General features: G+C 45.6%; 1 protein-coding gene across 1 annotated transcript in view; it reads right to left on the bottom strand.

The window, feature by feature from the left end:
- The window catches only part of PRMT2IP (PRMT2 interacting protein), a 146510-nt gene that overhangs the window by 40841 nt on the left and 79631 nt on the right, over nt 1–26038 (bottom strand). The window contains exon 2 of the mRNA XM_086959317.1: nt 5871–9431. Coding sequence (XP_086815443.1) covers nt 5871–9372 — 3502 coding nt within the window. The 5' untranslated portion in view covers nt 9373–9431. The remainder of the gene's footprint in view (nt 1–5870; nt 9432–26038) is intronic.

The raw sequence follows: 26038 nt of genomic DNA on the forward strand, positions 1-26038 counted from the left end.
TTTATTCTCTCCTCGTAGCTCGCATGGGGGTGATGTGGTGTCGGTACACAGTGGTTCTTTGGGTGAGGGTGAGTGGGCTCAGGTGGGGGATTGGGGGGTTTATCTTTGGAAGTCCAGGATCGTGAAGCAGTTTTTCTGCCTCCCCCCCCTTCTTATTCTGTGGCACCTGGTGGGGTGGTACAGGGAGATGCTGTCAGGGATTTGTCGGTTTCTTCTTTTAAGGGGGGGCATGATGAAACAGGGGGTGCCTGCTAGGTCTTGGGAGGGGTTGGATGTATTTCCTTCCTGGTCTAAGGGGATTCGTGAGGCTGTGTCTAATAGGGATGCTGTTGCATTTGGTTCTCAGGGTGGCCTTTAGAGTACATTGGGTTTTCCAGGTTTGAAAGTTGGGAGTTTACATAAAGTTTTGGGGGCACAGAAAGTGACTCCTAGAGAATGTGGGGAAGGGGAAGGTCAGGCTTCTGGCCCGGCGTCGGCTATTGTACAAGCTATGTTGGATTGGAGTAGTGGTGAGGAGCTGGTTGAGCCCTTCCCCCCCCCTCCTCGCAGTGTTTTTTTTTAAGGCGAATGTTTCAGGTTCTCAGTGGGTCTTGCAGGGAAAGGGTACTTGGTCTGGAGATAGGGTGTCCGGCAGGAGTGAGCATTTTGAGGTTCTTGGTAGTAAGGGTCCCGGCACATCAGTCCAGCCTTTTTCTTTTCAGGTACAGGGTCACACTGGAGCAGCTGACTCAGTAGGGCGAAGTGCGGCCCATTGATGCTGAGGTGAAGAGAGGGTGTAGCCTAGCGCGGCACAATCCGTACCGTCGGGAGATCCCGGCGCGGTCAGCAAATGGAGGTCTGGCGCGACCTCGCTGGCCCCAACGTATCTTCAACATTAACAGCAGGATGGGTCATCTCAACATTTGCAATTAAGTGGTCAGCAGTTTGGGGAGTACCGGCAGGTACAGTCGGCTCCTCCGTCAAGTGGTGCAAAAAGGGTTGGTAAGGCCCATGTATGTCATGATGGTTCTGTAAAGGCTCTTGGGAGGATGCCGGTTTCCAGCCCTCCCCGGTTGGAAGAGTCTTTGATTTTGGATTAAGACGATGATAGCCCAGACGAAGGGCAGCTACGTGACACAGAGTGGGGGCAATTTCATGCTTCTTCTAGTCTTTTTCAGGCAACAGTGGTGGTGCGCCCAAAGAAAGTGGTGGTGTCTGGACCGGGTCGAGAGCGCGGCCCCTCAGGAAGGGTTCCTTGGACGGTCGATAATGTTGAACAAATGGCATGGAGATCGAGGCCGCAGCAACCCCCTTTGTTACAACCAGGTGAGGTTTCTGAAGCACGGGCCAGACCAAAAATGGTGTCTGTGGGGACGGGCGGGGGAGAGGTGCTGGTTGAGGGAGCTGAAGGCAAAATATATAAAGGAAGTTATGTTAAAGACCAAGGGGTAGGCACAGGGATGGCGATGTCACGTTCGGCACCAAGGTGGAGAGTGGCATGAACACTGATGCAGTTGAATTAGTGACAGGTACATTGCATAGCAAGGAGCTGAAGATTAAGAAATTGCCCTACATGAGTGTCACAAAACCGTTAGGTGCTCATTTGATGCAGTCGACCAAAGAGAGAATTTGGAAAGGTGAGTATGTGGAAATTTTAAAATTATTGCACAGGGAGGTGTGTTCTAAGGAGGGTTCAAAGGAGGAAGAGTATGAATTGGCTAAGCGCCCAAAAGTTCCCCTCACAATCGAGAATTGGACGGCAGCCTTTTTAATATACGCTAGTGTATATTGCGAAGAAAAGTTCCCAGAGCGCTGCGTTGCTATATTTAAGTATATGGATGTTATCAGAAAGACGCAGCTAACAGGTAGTGGTTTTGCGTGGTCCCAATATGACGAGGAGTTCAGGGCTCGGATGGCTTGGGATCTTGAGGCCAAGTGGGGGGAATTGGACACAGATTTATGGCAACACACGATGGGTGCATCTGCTGGTGGTAAGACAATCTTTACTGCTAGTGGATTACTGTTAGTTTACCGGCCCTTTCAGGGAAAGCCCACCAGGGGAGGGGTGGGCAATGTATCAGCCACACAGACTGGGGTGGGTGCCTGCTGGGACTTTAACAAAGCTTTGTGTACCAGGCAGTTCTGTAAATATCGTCATGAGTGCTCACAATGTGGCAGAAGACACCCAAAGGCTCATACTCCGGTTAAGTTGGATCAATTGATGGAAGGTCTGCTGGATTATGAGGATATTAGAGCGCAACAAATTTTGAGGATTGGTTTTCAGGAAGGGTTCCGTCTTGGTTACTCAGGGCCGTGGCTGCTGCGTTGGTCCAAGAATTTAAAATCGGCTGAGAACAGTCCAGCCCGAACTGCCAAGCCATGTCTTCCCTGGACCGGAAACAAGCTTCTGAGGACCGGTTTCTGGCATTCCAGCCATCTTCAGCCCGGCTTTTAGTTCAGGCTGGACTGTTCCCATGAGGCACAGGGTCAGACTGATTTGCATGTAGCCATGTCTGAACTGGGGTGGCAGAGTGGGCTAAAGAACGGTGATGGATTAAACCCAGATCTTTTGACTGGGTGTGAGTGTTTGATTGATTCAGATGTTCCGTCCATCACCACCCCCTTTTGTACCGCTTTTTGCCGCCATAAGTGTGGCAGGGTATGCTCAGACGTGAGTCCCTTGCTCACTTTGCCACTGGATTCAAGCAAGCCGGGCTGAAGACGGCTGGAATGCCAGAAACCAGTCCTCGGAAGCTTGTTTCCGGTCCAGGGAAGACATGGCTTGGCAGTTCGAGCTGGACTGTTCCCATGAGGCACAGGGTCAGACTGATTTGCATATAGCCATGTCTGAACTGGGGTGGCAGAGTGGGCTAAAGAATGGTGATGGATTAAACCCAGATCTTTTGACTCGGTGTGAGTGTTTGATTGATTCAGATGCTCCGTCCATCACCACCCCCTTTTGTACCACTTAATTCTTGGTTGGTTGGGGGTCACTGTCCGGATGTCCTGTTTATTCACTTGGGGGAAAATGATTTGTGCACTGTTAAGGGCGTGGTTTTGTTGAGAGCTATGAAAAAAGATCTTTCTTTGTTGAAGCAGCAGTGGTCAGGATGCCATGTTTTTTTGGACTGAATTGGTTCCGCGGAGGTCCTGGAGAGGTGCAATCAAGCCAAAGGCAATTGATAGAGCACGTAAGAAGATCAACCTCGAGGTTTCCAGATTTTGTAGAGGTTTGGGTTTCGGTTGTGTGACACTTGGTGACCTCAGGTATGACGCGGTGGAGTTTTTTCGTGGTGACGGTGTTCATCTTTCCAGGATTGGAATGGATCTTTATCTCCTTGAATTGAGAGAAGTTTTGTCTCGTTGCTTGAAGATTCAGCAGTTTGCGACATAGGCTTATTCCTTTTGGCTTCAGTTTGTCCGCGATTTGGGGGGCAGAAAGGGGGGGGTGTATTGCCCCCCCCCCTTCCCCCCCCGCTTTCTGGGTGGCGGGGATTTTGGTGGTTTTGTCAGGATTGGCAAGATGTCGTTTGGTACGTGTTTAAGTTGGGCCATTGTCAGGGGGGTTTGGGCAGGATAATTTTTGGGTAGGTTCCAAAAGTTTGGGGACCTAGATTGGTTGGGGGACAAATTGGGGAGTTGTGTTATGGTTTGGGGGATTTGATAAGTTGAAATGATTATGCAGGGTCTTTGCATTGTTTGAATTTTGAAATTATGTAATGTACGGGTGGGGGCGGGTTTGATGACGTGTTAGGGGTGGGGGTGGTGATTGGGGGTTGAGGAGATATCATATTTAGTGAGGACTAGTTTTGTAAGGCTTGGCCGAGGTTTTAATTTGTTAATGTGCACCTGTTTCAATAAAGCGGCCTTTTTCACACACAACAGTTGTCTTGTCTGCTCCCCCCCCCCCCACACTCCCACCCTCCCTCCCAAAGAGATGATGTGACAGAGGGAACCCCAAAGTGATCTTCGGAAGGTGTGGATATCCTGTATACCTTCACAAAACGCCAAAAATTGTATTGAAAAAAATCCATAAAGATATCAAGAAGAATGTGTCGCCACCACCTGCATGCAGAAATTTCAGGCTTGTCCCGTTTAAGAGCTGGTTGCGCAGGGAGGCGGGGATTGTTAGGTATTGATTTGTAAACCTAAGCAGGTGGGTGATGAGGAGAGCTTTAAGGGGCATTCTCAACCAGGATCATGGGGTGTTCTCAAGATGACGTCCTAGGTTTGGCACATTTTTTGGGTGACAAGCAATACCTCCATTGATGCCTCAATGTAGAAAAAACACTATTTAAAAGATTCATGAATGCCACTCTTCAGCACGGGCGCCACAGGCGCTTGCCTGTGTAGTATAAACGGCTCTATGTGAAAGCTCTGTAACAACTGGTGTGGCAGAGTTTTAGCATCTTTTTTTTAGATATGGAAGCATTCCGTTTTTTGAGGGCTCTATTTGTGGATTAGACTGGTGGTTCGCAACCCTTTGACTTCTTTCAACCCTCATTTAATCATTAGTGGATGCATTATTAATATAATCCTGAGTTATTGTTGGAATCCAGGGACAAATGCACCAAATTACGTAAACAAGCATTCGTCAAACAAATGCACAAGTGATTAAATATGTTATTTAATTCCCAAATAAACATATAATAAAACAAAATTTTAATGGAAATGTTGGAGCTTTCCATTTTTATAGCACATTTTAAACTATATTATTTTATTTTCTAAGCAGCGGCGGACCCCCAGAGGTTTCACGGACTACAGGTTAAGAAGTGCTGTATTACACAGTGCAAATTGGTGGATGAAAAATCTGGGGGTGGGGGATGAGAGTGGATAATGGAACCTAAACCAAAGTTCTTCGCACATGACATGGAAAGGGCAGGGTTTGCCAAAAGGAAAAGTTAACATGCACATGCGCATCCAAAGGAATGCCAGATGGGGCCGGTGCCCCAGTGGTACTTGTCCTGATCCTCTTTTGTGTCCACCACAATGGCTGATTGTGTAAAGGGGGCGACACAGAAAAAAAGTAGACCCAGCACCTTGCCACTTGTATTAATTTGTCCAACTACCTTTCACTGAAAAGCAGCGTTGTATGCTTAACATGTGAATTCGGACTTTGCATGTGTGTTTATAGATCTAGATCTTGCAATATACATATAAAATATATATACATCAAAGTCAGATTAAACATATTTGCAGATAGTTGCACAAATGTATCCGTGGCCTTTAGTGCAACCCCTCTCACCCCCCCACCCCCAAAACCGCCATACACCTTAAACCATTTCAAGAGACGCCACTGAAAGCAGGAGGCTGAGAAGAGGCGCACTTCGAGTTGCCTAGGAGTGATATCAAACACCAAGTGCATCTTTTCTGTAGGAGAGCGGCTGAAAAGGGTTACGTGTCTTAAACAACATAGCTTCCTTCCACTCCCACAAATTTGCACGAGACTATTTTAGCAGAGTTTGCTGGAGGCCTAAAGTCAGGGCGCAGGAATACTAAAAAGCAGACGTGAGCGCGCCAACAAATTAACAGCGGAGCAGAGAAAAGAGTCGGCTCTGGCTTGAAGAGCGTGTGCATGGGACGAGAACAGGAAGGGCACTTGTAACATGGCACCCTCAGAAAGCATTGCCCTGGATTATTGTAAGCAGGCCCAAAGCATGGTCTGCTTTAGGAGCATGACAAAGGTAAGCAGGTGGGATTTCGGCCTGGCTTGTTTTGTTTGCCCATGTATTACACAAGTTATGCGAATTCACTTTACTACATTGCAGGCTGGGTTCTGCTCCGTTTCAGAAGAGCAAGCGGGTTAGTATTAAAGCTCTGAAAGATGCAGTGGACCAAGGCAAGTATAATAAAGTGCACTAAAATGAAGAAAGCATGTTGTATTGGCTTACCAAGCTGATGGCGGACACAGCTGTACCAGTGGAGATCCAGGAGATCTGGGTAGATATCTGGTAGCTGTTTCAGGGCTAACAGCTTCAGCAACCTCAAGGAGCAGCCCTTTAGCTCAGTCTCCCTCAGCAGCTTCTCCTCAGACAGGGTGGTTGGGCGCAGCTCCACCTTGTGCTCCTGCAGCAACCGGTCCACCGATGCCACTGAGAGTCCAGGGAACAGCTTTTCCTTTACCAGATGGATAGGTATGAAGATTGCCCCGGATCGGACTACGTGGGGAAAAGGGCACTTGCAAACCAATATGAAGGTCTCCAGTTGGGACAGGACTTTGTTAAGAAGCACAGGTAGGCCTTCAAAGCACAACCAGATCTCTCTCACCTTAGAGGTCCTTGGGACATGTGGTACCCGAGTGCCGTTCTTGGGGAGAATGGGCGACTTCGGCTTCTCCTTTGGCTCGTCATCGGATGTAGCCCTTCTAAGCCATTCTTGAAGTGTCTGCGGGGAGGTTTCAGCGATGCAGCGTGAGATGAAAGTGCAGAGTGAAAGGTGTAGCTCTGTGAAATACTGTGTGCAGGAGGTGGGATCGGGCTTACAGTTGGTTTCACTTACTTGTCTGGTAATTGGGGAGACTTCTGCTCCTTTAGGGGGCAGAGTGTTCGACACATCAGGCGAAGTGCGCTGTACACAGGACACAGCCATAGGTTTAACAATAGGCTGAGGCAGTATCCTAACAATCTGCTGCAGGGGATGAGTACTCTGTCGCCCAAGTTGGTTATTTTGTTGGATAACATCACCACTGGGAGCAAGTTTCAGAATTTTATATTTCTTAAACATAAAGGCAGCAGAACTCTGAAAGCCCACTTCAGTTCCTGGGTGATGGCTATTCTCAAGGGCCCTGGAAGACGCTGGAGAAACTTGATTCTCAGATGGCACCTTCTTTCTTATATCAGGTTGAGTGTCCACCCTCTGCATCTGAAGATTGCCTTGGACTTCCCTTTCACTCTCCTCCATCCTGGCCTTCTCAGTGGAGTCAGGGTTCCACGACCAATGGACCAGAGATGAAGACTTCTTCAAACTCAGGTCGAGCACTTCACCTTCTCTGGGGATCTCCTTGCAAATCTTGGTGGCTGTTTGCTGAAAACTGCTTGTGCTGTTGATAACATTCTTGTGTTCCTGAGCCTGCTCTTGCTTCATAGTTTGGCCTATTTGCTGCAAGGGCTCTGCTTGTTGGCATTTAAAATTCTCATCTTGGTCTTTCTCGATAGTGCAATCTGTAGCTGCTTCAATTGATCCATCTGGGCCCCTCTTGGACGCAGAGCTCAATTTTGGCGTGTTTGACTCAGTGCAGTTGGGAGGATGGGCCTCAATTTGATTTTTTACAAGCTTCTGATCAGAAATACATTTTGGAGAATGTCCCTCTCTTGCTGAATGAACATCTTCTTTTACAGTTTCAGTTGGAGGTTCAACAACCTTGTGACGTTTTGCAAAAGGGTGTTCAGCTGTGCCCTCTAGATATGCCCTGTAGGGCGCAAGGCTGAAGACATTGTTGATGACTGGCATCGGTGGAGAGGATGGAGAAGTGCTTTGGACACTATTAATGCTTGCCGGTCCCTCTTTGGTGGATGAGGGCGTCCGTGGTGGTGTAGAGAGGACAGAGTGAGTTTTTGGACTCATGCCCATGGTTCTTGCAGTAGAGAGTTCAACTTTGCTTCGCTCTGGACTTGTGCTGTCATCAATAATGATTGCCTCAGACTTTGCAGGTTCTTGGACAGATATGTCCCTGGACTTGTGTTCATCTGAGGTTAAAGTAGTTCGCCTCATCTCACCCATGGAACGAGACTGTCTAGACAGAGTTGCTTTGTCTATCTGCCGGGGACTAGAACGATAAGTCATATCTCCTTTCAGGAGACCCTCTGCAACTTTTCCTGAGCTGTTAGCTGTCTGCACGGGATGAAAGGCACTATTTTGGCTACCTGTGGTTCTAAGACCATGGCTCTCTTTGGCAGGTGGCATTCTGTGAGGTACTCCCACCCTACAGCTGGGTCTCATTGGCTGGGTTGTGTGCAGGTTAGAATCAATCGAATTGCTACCAAAGAGGGACAAATCCGGGGGTGCAAATGCAAAGCTAGTGCTTTGTGGTGGGAAATCATGTTTGTACCCAGAGCTATTGTGGATTTTTGGGTCAAAGTGGGTATCAATTGGCATTGCATTGGCAGAAGATATGGGCATGTGCCCAGAAGGATCATTCTGAGCAGCAACAGTTGGCCGGTATTGGTAAGTCTCTAGCGGACCAAAATAATGACTCCTTGGACCCTGCTGGCTGATATAAGAGAACATCCGTGGATCAGAGATAGTCCTGGGGTCTGCACTCCCTGGTAGGCATAATCCATTATAAGTACTTTGAGACTGGGGCACAAATGCTGAACCGCTGTGTCTTAAAGTGAGTGGGTCTCCAGGGTGGAACAGTCGTGCCTGTCCTTGACCAGTCAGCAGTGACTGGGGCAATGGTCTGTCCGGATAGGAAGACAAATTTGAATTAAGTGGACTGGTGTTGAAAGGGTGAGGGGATGGCCAGTCCTTCTGAACTGTGCTGCCCTGGTGGACATCCTGTGCTCTTTTTGGGCTCTCATATGGGACAGAGTACCTGGCATCAGGAAAAGACGGACCCTGGGGGGTTTTGAATTGTTCAAAGTTTGGCTGGAGAGAACTATATTCAGAAGTTATTCTCCCTGCATCCTTGGTGTGAACTCCAAGACCAGGGTGTGGCTGCATGAAAGAGTCCAGCTGCTGGGCTTTTTTCTGCATGGCAGCAATGGCCGCAAACCTCTGGTCACCTGCCATGATCGCATTACCCGTGGAGATTTGTGAGGGCAGCATCCATTCCCCACAAGAAGGCTGCTTTGGAGTCTTCTCTGCTTGAGATCCCAAAGACATGGGGCCCCTGGGGCTGTAGCCAGTTTCTAAACAGCAGACTGAGTTCCTGTAAATAGGCCGAGGCATGGCTAGTGGCACACAGGCACCTGACGATGGAGTGGCCGGAGGCACACTAGTTTTTTGCAGTGAGAAGTTGTGGCTTTGCACCTGCCGGAGATGGTCCTGCCGCCCCAAAAGGCTGGTCCGTTTGTCTCGCCCAATCAGCAGATCTCGTACAATGTCAGTTCTCCCTTTTTCGACTGCTGGTAAACTATTTTTTAAACTTTCACCATCTGGCTTGTACAGCATGCTTTTCATCAGCATTCCTTCAGTCCTCAAGTGCTGGTTCAGAGCATTGCCAGCGTAATGCAGGTAAGCTGCAGTCGAGCTCCAGTTATGGGAGTTTTCAGAGACTTCAGGATAGGCTAGATAGCTGTTCTTGAAAGCAAGGAGGTCTTCTGGGGTATAGCCTGGCACAGTACTTTGCTTCAGAAGACCTGCAGTGGGGGTGTGCTCTGGCTGAGTGTCCAGTCTGGGGGTTTTGCTGTACATCACTGGGTCCAAGGAGCTGAGCTGCCGTTTCCCTGCCATTGTAGGTCTCCCTCGGTCTTCTGCTATCAACGAGTCCAAGTTTTCCGGTTAACAGTTTTCTACAAGATAAAGTAAAAATTCAAATTAAACTAGTACACTGACCAGAGCTTAAGACCACAAACCACCCCTGACTACACATCATTGTTTATTTGGCATACAATCAAACTTCAACAAGGTAAGTTAGATGACATGAAATGTCTGTAAAAAATTCAAGTAGAAACTTTCAACCAGTCAATAGCCGCCCGAGATTTTTGACAGTCTATGGCAGTGGTTCTTAACCCGTGGTCTGCAGACCCCTGGCGCCGCCTCTTGAAGGGATCTGCCACTGGTTTTACAAAATTAAATAATATAAAAATTAATAACTCAAAATAATAAAATATGTGCACATACAAAAGCAAAAATGACATTTTTTAAACCTTTCCAAATTTGATTGTGAATTAAAGTTAATATTCAATATTTCTTTGGTGTATACATGTTTGTGTTATTCTGAGGATTAAATCATAGAAAACTGCGTAGGCTGGTAGTCTCACGCTTCCAATAAGGACTCAGTGGGGATCCCTCACCATTGAAATTTGAAGGCAAGGTCTCAAATGGCGATTATGCAAGAGGTGCAAGATTTGCCTTAAAAGATTACAGAAATCTCTTCAAATCCATAAGACTTTAACATGTTTTTAGAGAGGAGTTTAAATAATTGAAAAGTCCCAATGTAGAACATCAATTCACTCTAAAATCTTGTGTCTTAAATGTATGTATAAATCACTTCGCCAATATTTATTTATTTTTGAAGTTTTATATAGAGCTGGCTAGACCCAGAGGTATTAGAGCGCTTTACAAGGGTAGGCTACCATTGGGAGAGGAGGCAGAGAAAACAGGGATTTAGCTAATAAAACGGCCTTACAAGTGTAGAACATTTATTTCCCACAAAACAGTTGTTACCACTACTGACAGCTCAAGAGGGAGATGCTCACCAATGAATAGGAGTATGATTGCCATGTTTTTTATAATGCTATTTTTGAATGTAGTATTTTAACACTTCTGCATTATGTAATGTGATTCTGTGGATGCCTTTGTGCATTTTGGCATATACCGAAACTTTTATGTCCCAACAATATTAATGTTTTTAATTCCAAGAACTAACCCACATAATCTTGTTTTCTGACCACAGCCACAATGGACCACCTTTCTTCAGAGAACTCTATAGTTCCGAGTCACATGTATGACACTGCATGCTTGCTAGTGTACAGCACCTTTCATAAATGTCTCTGTACTTATTTAGTTTGGAAAAACCTGGGGAAATTCGCCTTGGGAAAACAAGTCAAAAAGAGGAAAACCTTGCTGGTGACCGGGGGTGTAAATTTCAATGCTGCTCATTATTCTCAATAGCGGCCAGAAAAACCTGGAATGTATACAGAAAAAACTCATCGGGGAATAAACAGCACTGGGCAAAATCGTGTTTACGTAGGCATATTTACTGTACCCGAATATAATGTTATCTATAATTATGGTCCGAGTGTGGGAAAACAGGACATGCAAAAACGTTAGAGAGTAAAACGCATTCGGCGCAAAAGCCCCGGGAATGTTAGCTAGTTTTATTACATCAACACAAACCGCCATTCAGATCTGTTTTACATACTGTTTCCCCTGATGCTTTGGTGTATATCTTGCTATAAAACAGCATCTTTAAAGGGCAGCCTAGAGATTATGCTAATTGCACCTGCAGCCATGCGAATAACATCTTCTGCCTCCTGAGCTGTTCTTCTTTACTAAGAAGCAGTTACAGCAGAATTAACAGGGAGAACGCGCTTTCTTAAACAAGCCTCCATTTATGCATTTCTAATTACGTTGGGCTTACTGCAGTGCACACAAATATTAAATGTGTTATGGCTTGAAATACTCAGAGAACTAAATAATTTCCCACCAACGGCCTATTAATGATTAAAAAGGGATAAAATATGTCAATAGCTATTGCTTTCAGGTGGCTTGTCTTCTGCTGAGAAGTGTCTCTTCGTACCCGTTAATGCGGCCTGTTCAGACACTTAAAGGGAATTAGCCACATATTTCTGCAATCGCAAAGCAAGATTAAGTTCTTCTTCATGATTCAAAATAACACTTCAAAACCCGAACAGCAGCTTCCAAGAAATACTAAGTGTCTTGTATGGTAGAGCTGTCACTTCAGTTGAAAATGAATAACACTTTTTGTAAAGCAAAGTAAATCTGCATAATGTTAAATTTTACACAGCGCGTTGATTTACAGAATGTTAATGTACTTTTACAGTCATCTGGCAGGCGCGTTTCGAAGAACCACGATAAAATGAGCCCTTTAGGAAATTGCAGTTCAAGCTGACAGAACAAAACAAGCATTTGCAATGTAATCGGTCCGAATGCATTGCAAATGCTTAAGTTTAAAACTGAGTGCGGCGCCGCTTCACGGACACGGCGTTCGGTTTCTTTGTATATTTCTTAACCTCAACACTGAGCGTGGTGTCCTTTAAGTGGGCGCTGCGCTCAGTGTTAAAGTTAAGAAATATATAAATAAACCGAGCGCGGTGTCCGTGGAGCGGGTCGTGCTCAGTTTTAAAGTTGCGAATGAAAGTAAGAGCAGCACTACGCGGCGTAGAAGGGGAGCGGCGGTGGGAGGAAAGACAGATGGCGCCTGATCGAGCGCTGAAAGTTGGCAGTTGCAAAAATGCAATAGTGCGTGAACGCAAGCGCTAGACCAGCCAAAGCAGCTTGTGGTAGCACTTTTTAAAGCCCCTACTAAATGTCTCGCAGAACAGCGCATGCGCTGGCTCAGGCGAGACCTGAAAACTAGGAACTGCTTAAGTCAACAAACATTACAGAACACCAAAAGAGAGAGCTAGGGCAATATACATCAGTGATATCAAGATGCAGGAGATCATGTTTAGAGTGTTGGCGTGAAAAAGGGGGGAAAGACAGGTAAACAGCTGGGGGTGAGAGATTGGACGATCAAACAGGGAGGGGAGAGGCAAAAGGGAAAACTTAGGAGGGAAGGGACAGGAGAGAAAGAACTGAGAGATAGAGGAGGAGGGTAGGAAGGAAATCAGCGCCAGTAGGATGCAGGGGCAAGGGGATGGGGGGGCGGGGGAATTGGATCAGGGCGCAGGTTAGTCACCCCAAAATTTGTAGATGAGGTGTAATTAGAGTTCTTTTTGAAGCTGGAGTAGGAGGGGTTACAACGTAGGTCTTTTGGGAGGGCATTCCAGATGATGGGGGGCCGTTTCCAGAAAAGGAGCGAGACTGAGTGGATTTCTTTTTTTGTAAGGGAGGGACTAGGAGGAGAGCGTTAGAGCTTCTTAGGGGTCTTGTGTTGCCCGCTTTGTAGATTGTGTTGGTGAGGTATGTTGGGGTATTTTTGTGGAGGACTTAATGTGTGATACAAGCAGTTTTGTAGGCGGACCTGCCTTCGATGGGGAGCCATTTAAGGGTTTTGAGGGCTGGGGAGATGTGGTCAAAGCGTTTGCAGTCGGTGATGAGCCTTGCCGCAAGGTTGAGCACAGATTTAAGCGGAGCAATGTGGATTTGGGGGATTCCGGTGAGGATGGCGTTACCGTAATCAATGCGCGATAGAACAAGAGATTGGACAACTAGTTTAAAATCTTTAGGGGGGATAAAGGGTTTAATCTTCTTTAGATGACGGAGGTTATAGAGGGCTCCTTTAGCAGAGTTTTTGATGTGAGGGTTTAATCTTCTTTAGATCTATTCTATTTCTATTTATATGCTTCTATAGCGCAAGAATCGAGCCCGAAAGGGTTATCTCCGCGCTTTGACAACAACAGGCTACGAAGGTACTGTATAGGCAGCAATCCCAAAATTATTTCTCCATAAACAGATTCGTTTTTAGCATTTTTCTAAAGGTAAGGTGATTGGAGATCTGTCTTAGGCTAAGGGGCAGGTTGTTCCACAAGGCCGGTCCCACTGATGAGAGGGCTCGGCCGCCTTGTCTGGCTTTTTTAATGAAAGGTGGTTTGAGCAGGAGTAGGTTACTTGACCGTAATTCTCGTTCTGGTTTGTAGGTTATAGAGGGCTCCTTTAGCAGAGTTTTTGATGTGAACATTGAGGTTTAGTTTAGTATCAAGGGATATACACAAGGATTTTGCTGAGTTGGCAAGGGATAGGGAGCAGTTGAGGCATTGAGATCAGAGATACAGGATTGAATGGGGAGGAGGTTGTTTTTAGGGTAGAAGAGAATGATTTCAGTTTTTTGGGGGTTAAGTTTGAGATGATTTAATTGGAACCAGGATTGAATCTTAATGAGGGAGTTATTAAGGTGTAGGATATAGGCGTGGGTTTTGATCTTATGGTAGATTTGGGTATCATTGGCACAGAGGCGGTAATTGATCCCAGCTTGTTTAAGTATGAGGGTGAGGGGTTTCATAAAAAGGTTAGAGAGAGGGAAAGTGGATAGATTCTTGGGGAACTCCAAGGGAGACCGGAGTGGGGTTAGATAGGCAGGTGGTAATTTTAATTTGCTGTGATCGGTGTTGGAGGTAGGAGACGAACCATTTATGCGTCGTGCCATTAAGGCCGAAACGATCTCTGAGAACATTAAGTAGAGCCGCATGGTTGACCGTATCGAATGCAGCTGAGAGATCAAGGAGGATTAGTAGGCAGGTCTCGCCTTTGTCAAGGGAGTGGTATATGTCGTTGACAATGTTGAGCATAGCAGTTTCAGTGGTGCAGTCTTTCCTGAAGCCAGATTGTAGGGGGTCAAGTAAGTTGAATTTATCAATGTGTTTATCTAATTGGAGTAGGACACATTTTTCAAGGGCTTTGGAAAGCAGGGGGGGTTAGAGATGGGGTGGAGATTGTTAAGGTCATTGGGGTCAGCCATAGGGTTTTTAAGAATGGGAGTGATTTGTTTAAGTTGAAGGGACGTGGGGACACTACCCGAGGCCAAGGAAGTATTAATGATAGAGGTCCATGATGGGGTAATGAAGTATTTTAGGTCTTGGACTAGGTTAGAGGGGAGGGGGTCTTTGGTGTGGGAGAAAGGTTTACGTTTAGAAATTATGTTAAAGACATCCTGTACAGAGAGTGTGTGGAAATTATGCCAGGAGGCTTTGTTTTTGAGTTGCGAGTTAGTGTGATTGGTTTCAAGAGGAATGGAAATGGGTAAATGCGGGGAGAGATTATGGGTGGGTATTATAGTCTTCAGTTTGATATGGGCTGTGTACAAGTCAGAAATGTCCAATGAATCCAATCGCATAGTTTCCTGGGGTTGATAAAATATGCCTTGCTTTGTTTGGACGCAACAGCACTACAACTTGAAACTATTTTAAATTTTTTTTATTTAATACATTTCTATAGCATGGTATCTCAACCGAGGTCTTTGCAGGTATCGTAGGTGATATGTAATATTGCATAAGAACAAGTTGTACAGGGAAGGTTTTGCAGCTACGCTCTGCTGGCAGCACGCACCTTATCATCCAACCTGAATCACCACTGTGGACATTTTACTCGCAATGAGAGCTTGTGGGAGCAGGTTCATAAATGTGTAATTTTGAAGTAGGATTATACTAGAGAAGACCAATATGTTGCCTTTTTATTCTTTTAGGACCGCCAGCACGATGGAGTTCAGGTGGTCCAATGCACTCAGTAGTCTGGGGTTATGTTAAATAAAAAATACACACACTGCCGCCAGACTAAGCCCTCTATGCCCACTTTGCTGCTTCTGGTTTTTTGGCATGTGGTATTCTACATGTATCGCTTATGCAGAATGAAAGACAGCACCTCTATACGCTGTTCAATAGCAGATAGTGTCAAAGATTGCACTGTTAATGGACAAAGAGATCTTTTCTGAAACTAGTTGTTAAAGTATTTTTTCCCATTTTAGGTATTAGGGTGTTACTATGGTAGGCGCCCCTTTGATGTTCTGTTGTGATATAGGGAGCTATTGATATTGCTACTTGCTCCTTCATTGCAGCTTTTCTGTCATTCAATATCAGCCAAAATAATAATACGTAATATAACTACTCCCTTTCAGTCGTTGCTCAGTGACATTCACATATTGGATCAGCCCGCAAAGAGGCATAGACAGAACGAGGCAGGTCAGCTTCCTCGTCATAGGCCTTGTTGCAGGACTCTTCCAGGTTTTGAATCCGCCCATTCGACAGCCACTGGGTGTTAGGAGATTTATGTCATGCCTGTTTACAACAGTGGAGATTTTGATAGGACTGCAACTGTGTGGGTCTGCCTTGGTAGTGGGTATCTCTTTTTAGGTCAGACTTGTCAGCGGAGTGGTCACAGCTTTTGTGACTGCTCTTAAAAGGAATTTGACATCTAGTGACCCTGAAACAAGTAGAAATCTCTAAAGTCAAGCTATTCACCATGTGATGTACAAATCCTCTTTCTACTAAGTGTTTCGATTGAAATGAAGGAGGGACTATTTTACATTTCTAATTTCTTTTATATGTGTTTCTTTTTATGTTTAAGCTCCTGGCAACCTCTCTGTACTGCTGTCATGGATGCTGATTTAGTTTTTTTGCCTCCTTTTTTTAAGCTTCTGGGGTTGTACTAATGTTAGGAGACAGAGTCCCCGTTTGCGTCAAGGCACACTTTTAATGAGGTGTGCCTGGCGCAAACAGGGACAGTGTGCCCTATTTACATACAGAATGCTGCACTGAGGGCAGATGCAAACTCACAGTTGCCCTGAAGGCTCCAGAATAGTGACAGGCAGAGTAGCTGTTTGAAGAAGCCGCTACATTTTTCACAGTGCAGCCATCTGGCCTGCACTTCAAATGGAAATAGAGATTCCCCCTGCAGGCAGGTGCACTGGTTTTGTTTCACCTCTTTGTGGCGCCTGCGGTCTTGTGGCGGTGCGACCGCCACACTGCGGGCGGACCAGCAGAGTGGCGATGGTCGGACCACCACCATGAGTACAGTGGTTCTGAGATAATAAGGCCCAAAGTGTTTCTACTCCTCCCCACCCTGATAATAATTGAGCACTACCTTATGAAATGCGCTAGAGCTGTATGTGTGCGGCATAATCTGTATTTGTGTCCCCTTTGGTAATACTAAAGTGCCCTTGGGGTGCTGAAAAGTGGGCACAATTGCGTCCGTTGGGCACTTTATGTATTACAGCTGCTGGTGGTATCTCTGCACTGTGGGAGGAACAAGATTTGTATCAGTGAAGTGGTCATCTTGTAAAGAAGTAGACTTCTTGTAGTCTAACAAAATACTTTAAACATAGAACTTTAACCTCAATATTAACAGACATTAATTACATTATGGTTATTCTATTTGTTTTTGATAAATACAAACAATATGATATTAAAACATTTAGAATGCATTACCATATACTAAAATGAAACACTGGTTCTTTGATAACAATACAAATATTATATTTTTCTGATAATTGATTAAACACCATCCCCCTTCAGGATGGCTGCCATTTTAAGTAATAGCACTGGGCGTGTCAACTGGCAAGCACACATGTGGTCTGTAGAGGTGAAAGGGTATGCAAAGATGGATAGCTATGGAACATCACAAGCAGAAGGTCACATCAACTCTATTTCGTAAGGGAGGAGCCATCAACAAAAGTTTTTTTTCCCTCAATTCAGTGTAATGGGAACTGAGGAACACTGAAACTAGTCAATATGTAGCTATTATTTTAAACAAGACAACACTTCCCTTCTGGCCTTATAAGCCAACAGGCCTACGTATTTTCCCTGTAAACTCTCTCCTCTGTATTCCTTGTACTAATCCTTTTCCCTCCCAGCCCACCCTCCACACTTGCAGAAAAGATATAAAAGAAAGCCGAGTACTCGGAGTAGTGAAAATTACTTACATGTAATCAAAGTTGCCTTTTCACGCAGCTCTGTATTTCTATATGACATGCAGCATATAGTTCATCTTCTCTTTAATCTCACGCTATGTTGCATTCTGTACCTGAGAGCGAGTCGGCATGCAGCACTGCACACAGACAAGGTGTATGTAGTAAAAGTCTGTCTGTACAGGTCCTGGCTGTTTGGAGCCAGTCAAGATGTTAGTTGCTCTTCTGATTCCAGTAAAATCGATTATGGTATGCATGGGTAGCCCTTTTTTCAACAAACTATTCTTTAACCCCATGCATGCTCGTGACGGAACCATTCCGTCACGAGCCACGGTGGTGCTGTGCTGGTGACGGAATGGTTCTGTCACGCCCCGGCCGCCGCGGCGCTGATTTCGCGCCTGCGCTGAGCGTTCTATTAGGCGGGCTGGGCCGTGACATAACCATTCTGTCACAAGCACAGCACCACCACTGCTCGTGACGTTGTGGTTCCGTCACGAGCAAGGTGGCGCCCCCCCTGGCGCCATAGCGGAATTACCGCCGCGGCCAAGGGGTTAAACCATGAGGCCTGTCAAGTGTTTCAAGTTGAAAATGTGCATCACCTGATGCCACCAAGAAAAAAAACAATCTAAAACTTAGCATAGCTAAAGGTCAGGAATTAAGTAACATTTCATCACGGCTAATAAATATGCACAACGCTATAAAAAAAACAAGCATTGGCATGGCCAATAGGCCGTGTTTAGCCATGCATCGCATTATCCTTCCTGGGTGCTGTGCCGCCAAGGATTGAATAGCCATACAATTACTACACAATGCTTCATGCTTGCCTCTGCCACAAGACTATGTAAAAAATATTTCAAACACCTGTCCTAATAAACAATGAAATCTTTCCACAATAATATGAAACACAAAGCATTTACATCTCAAACATATACGGATACCAAGACTTAAATCATATTCACAAAAACATGCAAACTCAATCTTATCATTCATCCCACAAGGGCTCATGGTTTTTTTTTTTTTTTTTTTAATTTTTGGAAGACCTTTATTGATAAGAAAGGCAATTACAAATCAGCAGGAGCCCTGGGGCTCACACACACACGGCACATTACAAATTACTGATGCACAAAGGATTCATTACAGAAGGACTGAGGTCTAGTTTTAAAAGTTTTCCTTGTAGGATAGACATGAACAGGATAACAAGGTGCAACAGGTCAATACTGGTATAAAACCATCAGGATAGGTAATCTTGGAGCATAAGCAAACACCAGAGTCGCTGCGCAGCACCCAGGAAAGAAGCGTCTAAACCCCAGGGAAGGAAAAAAGGGGAAAAGAATAGAAGGCCCATAGAACAAAAAGAAAAACAAAAAGAAAGCAGCCCCACCCCCCCAAGTACCCCCCACCCTGCACCCCTGCAGCTGGCTACGGCCTGACCCCCCCTAGCAGTGTGCCTGTCGCCCAAGAAAAGGAGTCCCGAAATATAGAGAGTAAGAAAAGGATAGAATCCTAAAACTCTCAGAAATAAAGAAAAGTGGGGAGGAGCCCACTACCCGTCCCCTAGCTCCGCCATCTCCTACCAATAGTTCCTACAGTGGTCTGACGCTCAACAATTTTAATATGCCCAATATGCAGAGAAAGTGGAGTCGCAGCAGCAGCGCGCAATATATGTAAGGCAACAACACCCAACCCAAGCGCAAGCCCCCGCTATAATCTTCTGACCCCATCGATATATGTCCGGGTCACTCAAAGAGACTAGGTCCCTCGCCGTCCCACCCACAAGAATGGCGCAAGAGTAGGAGTCAGTAGCCCGATGGCCATAGCACGGTACCAGAGCACAGAGTGGAGCACAGCGGCAATATCAATAAACAGAATACCGACAATATGTCCCCCTCCGTCACGATCAGTAACCAGAAATCCATCAGTCCAATAATGGAGCGTCTATCCTTGTCCCGTTCTCTCCTTACCACCGCAGACCCGTGCAGTCGATGTAGGTGCAGACGGCAATCCAGGGAATAAACCGCGGTGCAGGTGACCCGGTGCATGTAGGGAAGTTAAAGTCAGGAGTCTCAAAGAAAGCGCCGAGTATGCCATCTCAAACTCTCCGAGTGTAGCCAGGGCAGGGAGGGAAATCTCTGTGTACATCTCCTCTCGGAGCAAGTCTCGGGGGTCTGCGAACATGGCAAGGAGGGAGGGCTCGCGTCGTGGCGAAGGTTCCAGAGTATACAATTTCGGGAGCCACTCTCCCGTGACTGATGGCAGTGACAGGCTTGGGGTCACGAGGGTGCCACCGACTCCAGTGGACACCACCGGAGCCCAGGCGAAGGTGAAACAAAGATTGGCGCAGAGTCCCTGCGGGTCGGCTTGGGGCGAGTTGAAGCACTGAGGATGCCCTCCATCTTGTCCAGCAGGGCGTAGCCAGAGCGTAGAGCCTCAGATCGGAAGGAGAGGACCGCTTCCAAAATGCTCCCATAGCTGTAAGAGGGAGCACACAATGTATCAGGCATGTTTCTCCAGTCAGTGAGTCCAAAAACACCAATCACGGCCAATTAGTCATGATACACAGCAGCATGTCCGCCATAGCATCAGGCAGGGAGACCCCGGGTAGGAACAGGCAGCGCACCCTAGAAGGACAACCGGGCGTGCTGCGAAGTCAGATGTCCGAGCCTGGGTGCAGACAGTAGTGTAGTCCGTCCAATACGTCGTTCCGCTTGGTTTCGAGTGCCTGGCCAGGTCGGAAGCCCATCGCCAATAGCGGGACGAAATGCAGGCAATAAGCACACAAATCACAGTGCAAGTGTCCGTAGCGTGAAAGTTGTAGACTGGTGCAGTTGTCACAGAGCCAAAAGTGCAGCGGGACGTGAGTGCAGGGTCCGCTGGCCGATGATAGCTACCAATCGGGACCACACCGTCACCAAGTCCGGGGGAGCGCGTCCGATGACCGGCCTCGATAGACACGCGAGGCCTCGGCCTGTACGCCGATGCGGGCCGCCAGCTGCGTCCAAGCGTTTCTCCGACTTGCCAAGGAGCAAAAGCTTCAGGATTTCGTGGCGGGTCAGCGAAGTGCGTCTGCCGTCGGAATCAGCCACTGCGTTGCAGGATATCTGGCAGGAGAGGCTTGAAGGCGGAGACGGTCCCCGGAGCCGAGGGACTACACGTCCGCTCCGAGCGCCATCTTGGCTCCTTCCCCGGGCTCATGGTTTTTAAAAACGAATCCAAAATGTTTCCCTTTGTGCCAGATGTTTTGCTGGATCAACATGTGGTAAAACTGACGCCTGCTCAAGTATGGTTAAACGTAACTGAGGCATGGTATGTTTATGCTTGCACCAACGGATTGGTAAACTAGACTTGAAATTGGCCGTACGGATCATGCTCTTATGGTCTGTGAATCTGATTTTCACTGTTCTAGTGGTTTTCCCCACATATACCAACCCGCACGGACATTTGATAGCATAAATGACCATATTTGTATTGCAATCCGATGTGTGTTTTAGTTTCATCTGTTGCCCTGTATGCGGGTGAGTGAAATTGTCACCCACAATCACATTGCCCGCTGTTGTGGCCCTTCCGCATGCCTTGCTGTACTGAGTGTGTGTGATACTGAATTTTTCTTTCCAAGCAACTCCTTGGTATTCTTAGATCGAGAGAAGGCAAAGATAGGAAGACCCTTGAAGACTTCCTTGAAGTCATCTTCCTGCTATGATTTCCCAGCGTTTTTGAATGAATCATTCAATGGCTAAAGCAACTATGGAGTATTTCAGAACACAGACCTCTCTGTTTAATGCGGGTTTAGTGTTTTTTTTAATAACTTAGCTCTATCAAACTTAAGAGCTTTTTGTTTTGCCTCTTCTAACACTTCAGTTGGATACCCGCTCATTGAATATTGGTGTGATAATATATCAATGTCTGCTTTGCCCTGGTTACCATAGGACAGATTCTTCTGAACCTAATAAATTGGGATAATGGCAGATGTTTTTTTTAAAGTGAGAGAATGGAAACTATTATAATGCAGAGCATTATTCCTGTCAGTAGGTTTTTTTAATGCCTGCGTGGTAAGGTTGTTACCTTTTCGTTCAATAAGGATAACAAGATAATTGATGGTGGTCGAGTTAATAGAATGTGTGAATTTGATTTGTGGATGACAGTAATTCAGTGTACCCAACTCTTGTTCCAATTCTTGCCTAGTGCCTCTCCATATTATAAGGATGTCATCTATGCAACGGAGGTACAACAGCAGATGATCTGACCATGACTTATGGCTTAAAATGTAGGTGTCCTTGAACTTATCCATGTAAATGTTCGCATACGACTGTGCCCCTGTAAAACCCATGGAGGTACCAGTATTCTGTAGGTAGAATTGTTGTTTCGCTGAGAAGTAACTATGGTAAAGGCTGAATTGCAATAGTTCCAATAAAACATTTTTAAGTGACACTTCATAATTGTGCTGCCACAGCATCCATTCTACTGCTTCAATACCTTCACCATGTGGAATTGATGTGTACAATGCTGCGACATCAATGGTACCCAACCAAATCTCTGTGTCAATTGGTATCTTAACATTCTGTAACTTATTTAGGCAGTCCGTTGTATCTTGCACGTATATCACCCAGTTTTGAACCAGAGGTTGCAGATGGTAATCTAAAAATGTTCCTACAGGTTCATGTAAAGACCCACATCCCGCAACAATTGGGCGGAATGGGGGTCAAGTGGGTTTTTGTGCATCTTCGGGAGCATGTAAATATGTGGTCTCTTCAGGAAATCTGATATTAAAAATTTGAGGGTGTTGTCATCAATCCAACCGAGGTCTTTAGCTTTGGTCAAAATCTGCAGTAGAGTAGTTTGAAACACTGGTGTTGGATCAGATTCTAAGGGTATGTAGGTGTCAATATCCCTTACATGCTGGTTTCCACTTTTGATTCGTAGTACGTAGTATTCATAACAACTAGCGCTCCGCTCTTGTCCGCAGGTTGGAACATCAGGTCTTGTTCATAGCCAAGTTGCGTAAAATCCCCAGTTCCTTCTTGGACAAGTTCTGCCGCTTATGTTCTTTTTTAATGTATAAATGCAAGATCTTTTTTAATCAATAATTCAAAAAGGTCGAAGACTTTATGTGACATAGGTGGTATGAAAGTACTCTTGGGTTTGAAGACTTTCTTGGGTGTTACAAGGGTTGTATCGCTGACTGGTGTTTCTGCTACGTGGTGAAAAAACAAAAGTAGCCACAATTTTCACATGAATTTGAAGAGTGCAACTTCTGTCTCCAGTTTGTTGGTGTTGTATGTTGGCACAAAGGACATGCCTTTGTTTAAAACTGAACGTTCATTAGATGTTAACTCTATACTAGATATGTTTAGCACTAGTACCTCTTTGGGTTGCGTCTTGCCCAGTTTTGTTTTTTTAACACCTTGTCCCCTTCTGACTCGCCGGATTTTCCACCAATTTGTTCTTCTGGTGGATGGTTCGTTGTGCGTCCCGTCTCTAAAAAAGACGGTTTGGATGTTCCACTGGTGGTAGCAGTATCTTCTGTGGTTTCAGCCACCCTAAGTGTAGTCGTAATAGGGGGACGTGTTGGTAATGTGTCTTGTTCTGTTGCAATACTTTCTTCCAACATTGAGGCATCTGGTTTCTTGAAAGTGCGTCTTTGTGCATACATGTCCGCCCAAGTATAAACTTAATCCAGTTTATAATCTATTGTATCCCGCCGGAATTTTTGCAGTTTACGCTCATAAACCTCCTTTGCATGTTCATCAATGATCTCATTTAAATCCTTAAGAGTTTTCTCCAGTTCATCAGGTTTACACCAGGAAGCAAACCTAAATTGGGTTTGTAGCGCTGCAAAACAGGTGCACGTGTAATCCAAATGCACCCACCAAAGCCGGAAACGAAGACTCAGGCGCCATCCTGTAGCCAGCCAGCAAGCAGCAAGCCACCCACACCACTCACAAAGAGCATACTGAGACTGACACAGAATACCACGAGGAGCGCAGGCGTCCCCTGCAGCTTTCGCGGATACCATTCTCGTAGCACCACTGCTGTTACTCACCGAAGGAGGGAGGCATAGTTGCTGGCCAGTGCAAGAGGGCGTACACAGGGAGAGGGCAAAGAAAGGACGACAATATGTTATTTCCTGGAGCAAAAGTTGACCCGCCATGCCCCTCCTCCCCCGTGGCAAACAAGCATGTAAAAATAAAGTGCAATGACACTCATCCTGGGGCACAAAAGGTACTTACCAGGGATTGTAAAATTAATCACTTGACCTCTGGGGTAAACGGAGATGAACTTAAAAATATGTAAAGCCCCACCTGAACATCCTGTGATTCTGGGCAAATTACTCAATCTCCCCATACCTAAAAAACAAAGAACATCCCCTTGTATAAAGTAACTGGTAACCATATCGACGTTCCAATTCCTAGGGGCACCAGTTCAAGCTATATAAAACAAAAAAATAAAACAAAACTGAAAATAGTGGGGAATCCATGACATAGGCTGTATTTGTTTATTTCTGTTTAGCCATCCTCTCTAAATGCTCTACAATATTCTAGATCGGTTTGGTTATCAGAATGGTCCATCGCCCCTTCATCGCAAACAGCTTCCCACTGGATGTCAATAACGGGCGAAGGAAACAATGCAGACTGCAGGGTGAAAACTAACATTACTAATGAGGAGCTGCCCGAGCAAGCCAAGGTCTCAACATCCCAGCAGGCAGCAGAGAGCACGTGTGAGAGGACTCCACATTTAAGCCTGGTTGTACAACTACTCGTCCATTCAGACATCAATTATTGTTAAATAGTAAAAGAATTACAATGTCAGTGTAGTCTCACCTTGAAGAACTGACAGCGGGGAGGTTCGCAGAATAAACACGTGTGAAATAAAGTGCCATTCCTCATGCTAGGTTGGAGGCAAAAAAAATATGTTAATTTAAATACGGCAAACAGCGGCATTGCGCATGCCAGTGAAGAGCTGCGCTTGACACCACTATCCAATCGCGGCACCCGCTCCATTAACCTGAAAGCACAGCAAGGGTGCCCATTAAACAAGCATTTGCAATGCAATAGGACTCGTATTTACACAAGACCTATTGCATTGCAAACTGTTTTCATCACGGACAACGGGAGAAAGGGCGGGGGATGATGTGAGAAGGCACAGACAACGGAGTGGAGTAGAGAAGGCAGTAGGAGAGCCTCATTAAAGAAAATGGTGCTCACAGTCTAAATAATATGTACTGTGTAACACTCGAAGTAAAGGGGCCAGTAGCCATGGGAGGATACAAGTAACAACATGGCCGTAGTAAAGAGGGACAAGCAAGCATATAAGCGAATCCGAAGGCAGCATTTACGAAGGACAAAGACACAAGCCTATGAAAAATATGGGCGGGGTGGGTGGGGCTTCCCTCACATACTGTACTACAGCAGATCTTCACCAGATCAGCACTTGAGCGCTGATTCTAGGTTCGACCTAATGAATGACTGTATTTAGTAACACAAATTGGACCTGTAGGGTACTACTAAAACGAGGTGGTCAGTGGACTGGATTTGATTAACTGAGGTCCTAATCTGGAAAGTACAATTATTTTTCACAATGTTTTAATAGTATCTTCACGAGTCACTAAAACGCTAATATTTTGGCATTACTTTACTTCATTGACCACTAAAATGTTTTTTTTTTTGCATGGCTTCATACGTTTTTAAATTTATTGATTAATTTTAAGGGTTAGGCAATTTTAATTCTGGACAAAACTTACTTTAAGTTTGAGCAAACGAGTACATGAATATATGAACCTTTTAGGGGCGTTCTTTAGAGTGTGGCGGCCAGGGTACTCGCCAAAAAAAGTGGTAGAGTACCATGATATCCATACTGAAGATCCGTTCTCTCTAGACTCGAGAGAACGGATCTTCAGTATGGATAACCAAAATACAAGAGGTAGCAAACGGTACATAACAGAAGGAAAAAAAAGTGATGTGTGCAAGTTACAAAAGCGTATAAAGTACAAGTAGAGGTATAATACTGCAATAATTGGCAGACACTCCAGCACAAGAACAGACATTTTGTAGGCAATGGTGGCACTTGGCTGGTATTTTTTTCTTCTGGCAACCCTACTTTATATTTCTTTTTATGAAATGCATTCTCACACTATTGCTGTCAATGTAAAATACAAATGTGAGGAAAAGGCGGAGTTGGGGCCCAGGGGGTACTGGAACTATAGAACTAAACTAAGCCTCAGTAACCAGTTTTCAAAAGGTATTTAAATATGCAAATGGTCTTTAACGACCTGTGAAAAACTAAGGAGTGCCGGGCTGTGCTGGAGATAAGACTGCAGACACAGCCCAGCGCAGCTCACAGCAGCTCGGGCTGAGACACACTACGGGGGAGGAGGGGGGCTGAATCACTGTTGTCAGATGGGCCCAGGCAGAAGTGTGAACGGGAATGCGCGACCCCCTTTCCATCACTCCACGGCCCCCCTGGGGGTCGCGCCCCACACTTTGAAGACCCCTGCTCTAGAGGCAGGAACAAGTCGTCCGGCGGCTCAGGACTTCAGATTACGTACCCAGTCTCAGACTAGCCTCTCTATTTAGAGTGGTGGTCTGTACGGAAAGCTCAGAAAATCCTGATTATGCCAAACAGAAAAAATACAAAATTAACTCTGCCTCTAGCCTAGGAGAAAACACCCACTTTAGATGTTTGTTTCGCTAAAGCAAAAAGAGTTTACTGAATGGCTGCCTTATGCCTTCTGAGCCACCAAAGGCATAGATCTCTTCCAAAATCTCTTTACATTTTTGATTTAATTTTTACTATACTAGAAAGGGTGCTAGTGGATTCTCCACAGCCTTAATATGGATGGACTTTTCACATTCTGCACTGTGACAACTCACAGGGACAAAG

The sequence above is a fragment of the Lissotriton vulgaris genome, chromosome 2_2 (genome assembly GCF_964263255.1).
Source record: "Lissotriton vulgaris chromosome 2_2, aLisVul1.2, whole genome shotgun sequence".
NCBI classification, from domain to species: Eukaryota; Metazoa; Chordata; class Amphibia; order Caudata; family Salamandridae; genus Lissotriton; species Lissotriton vulgaris.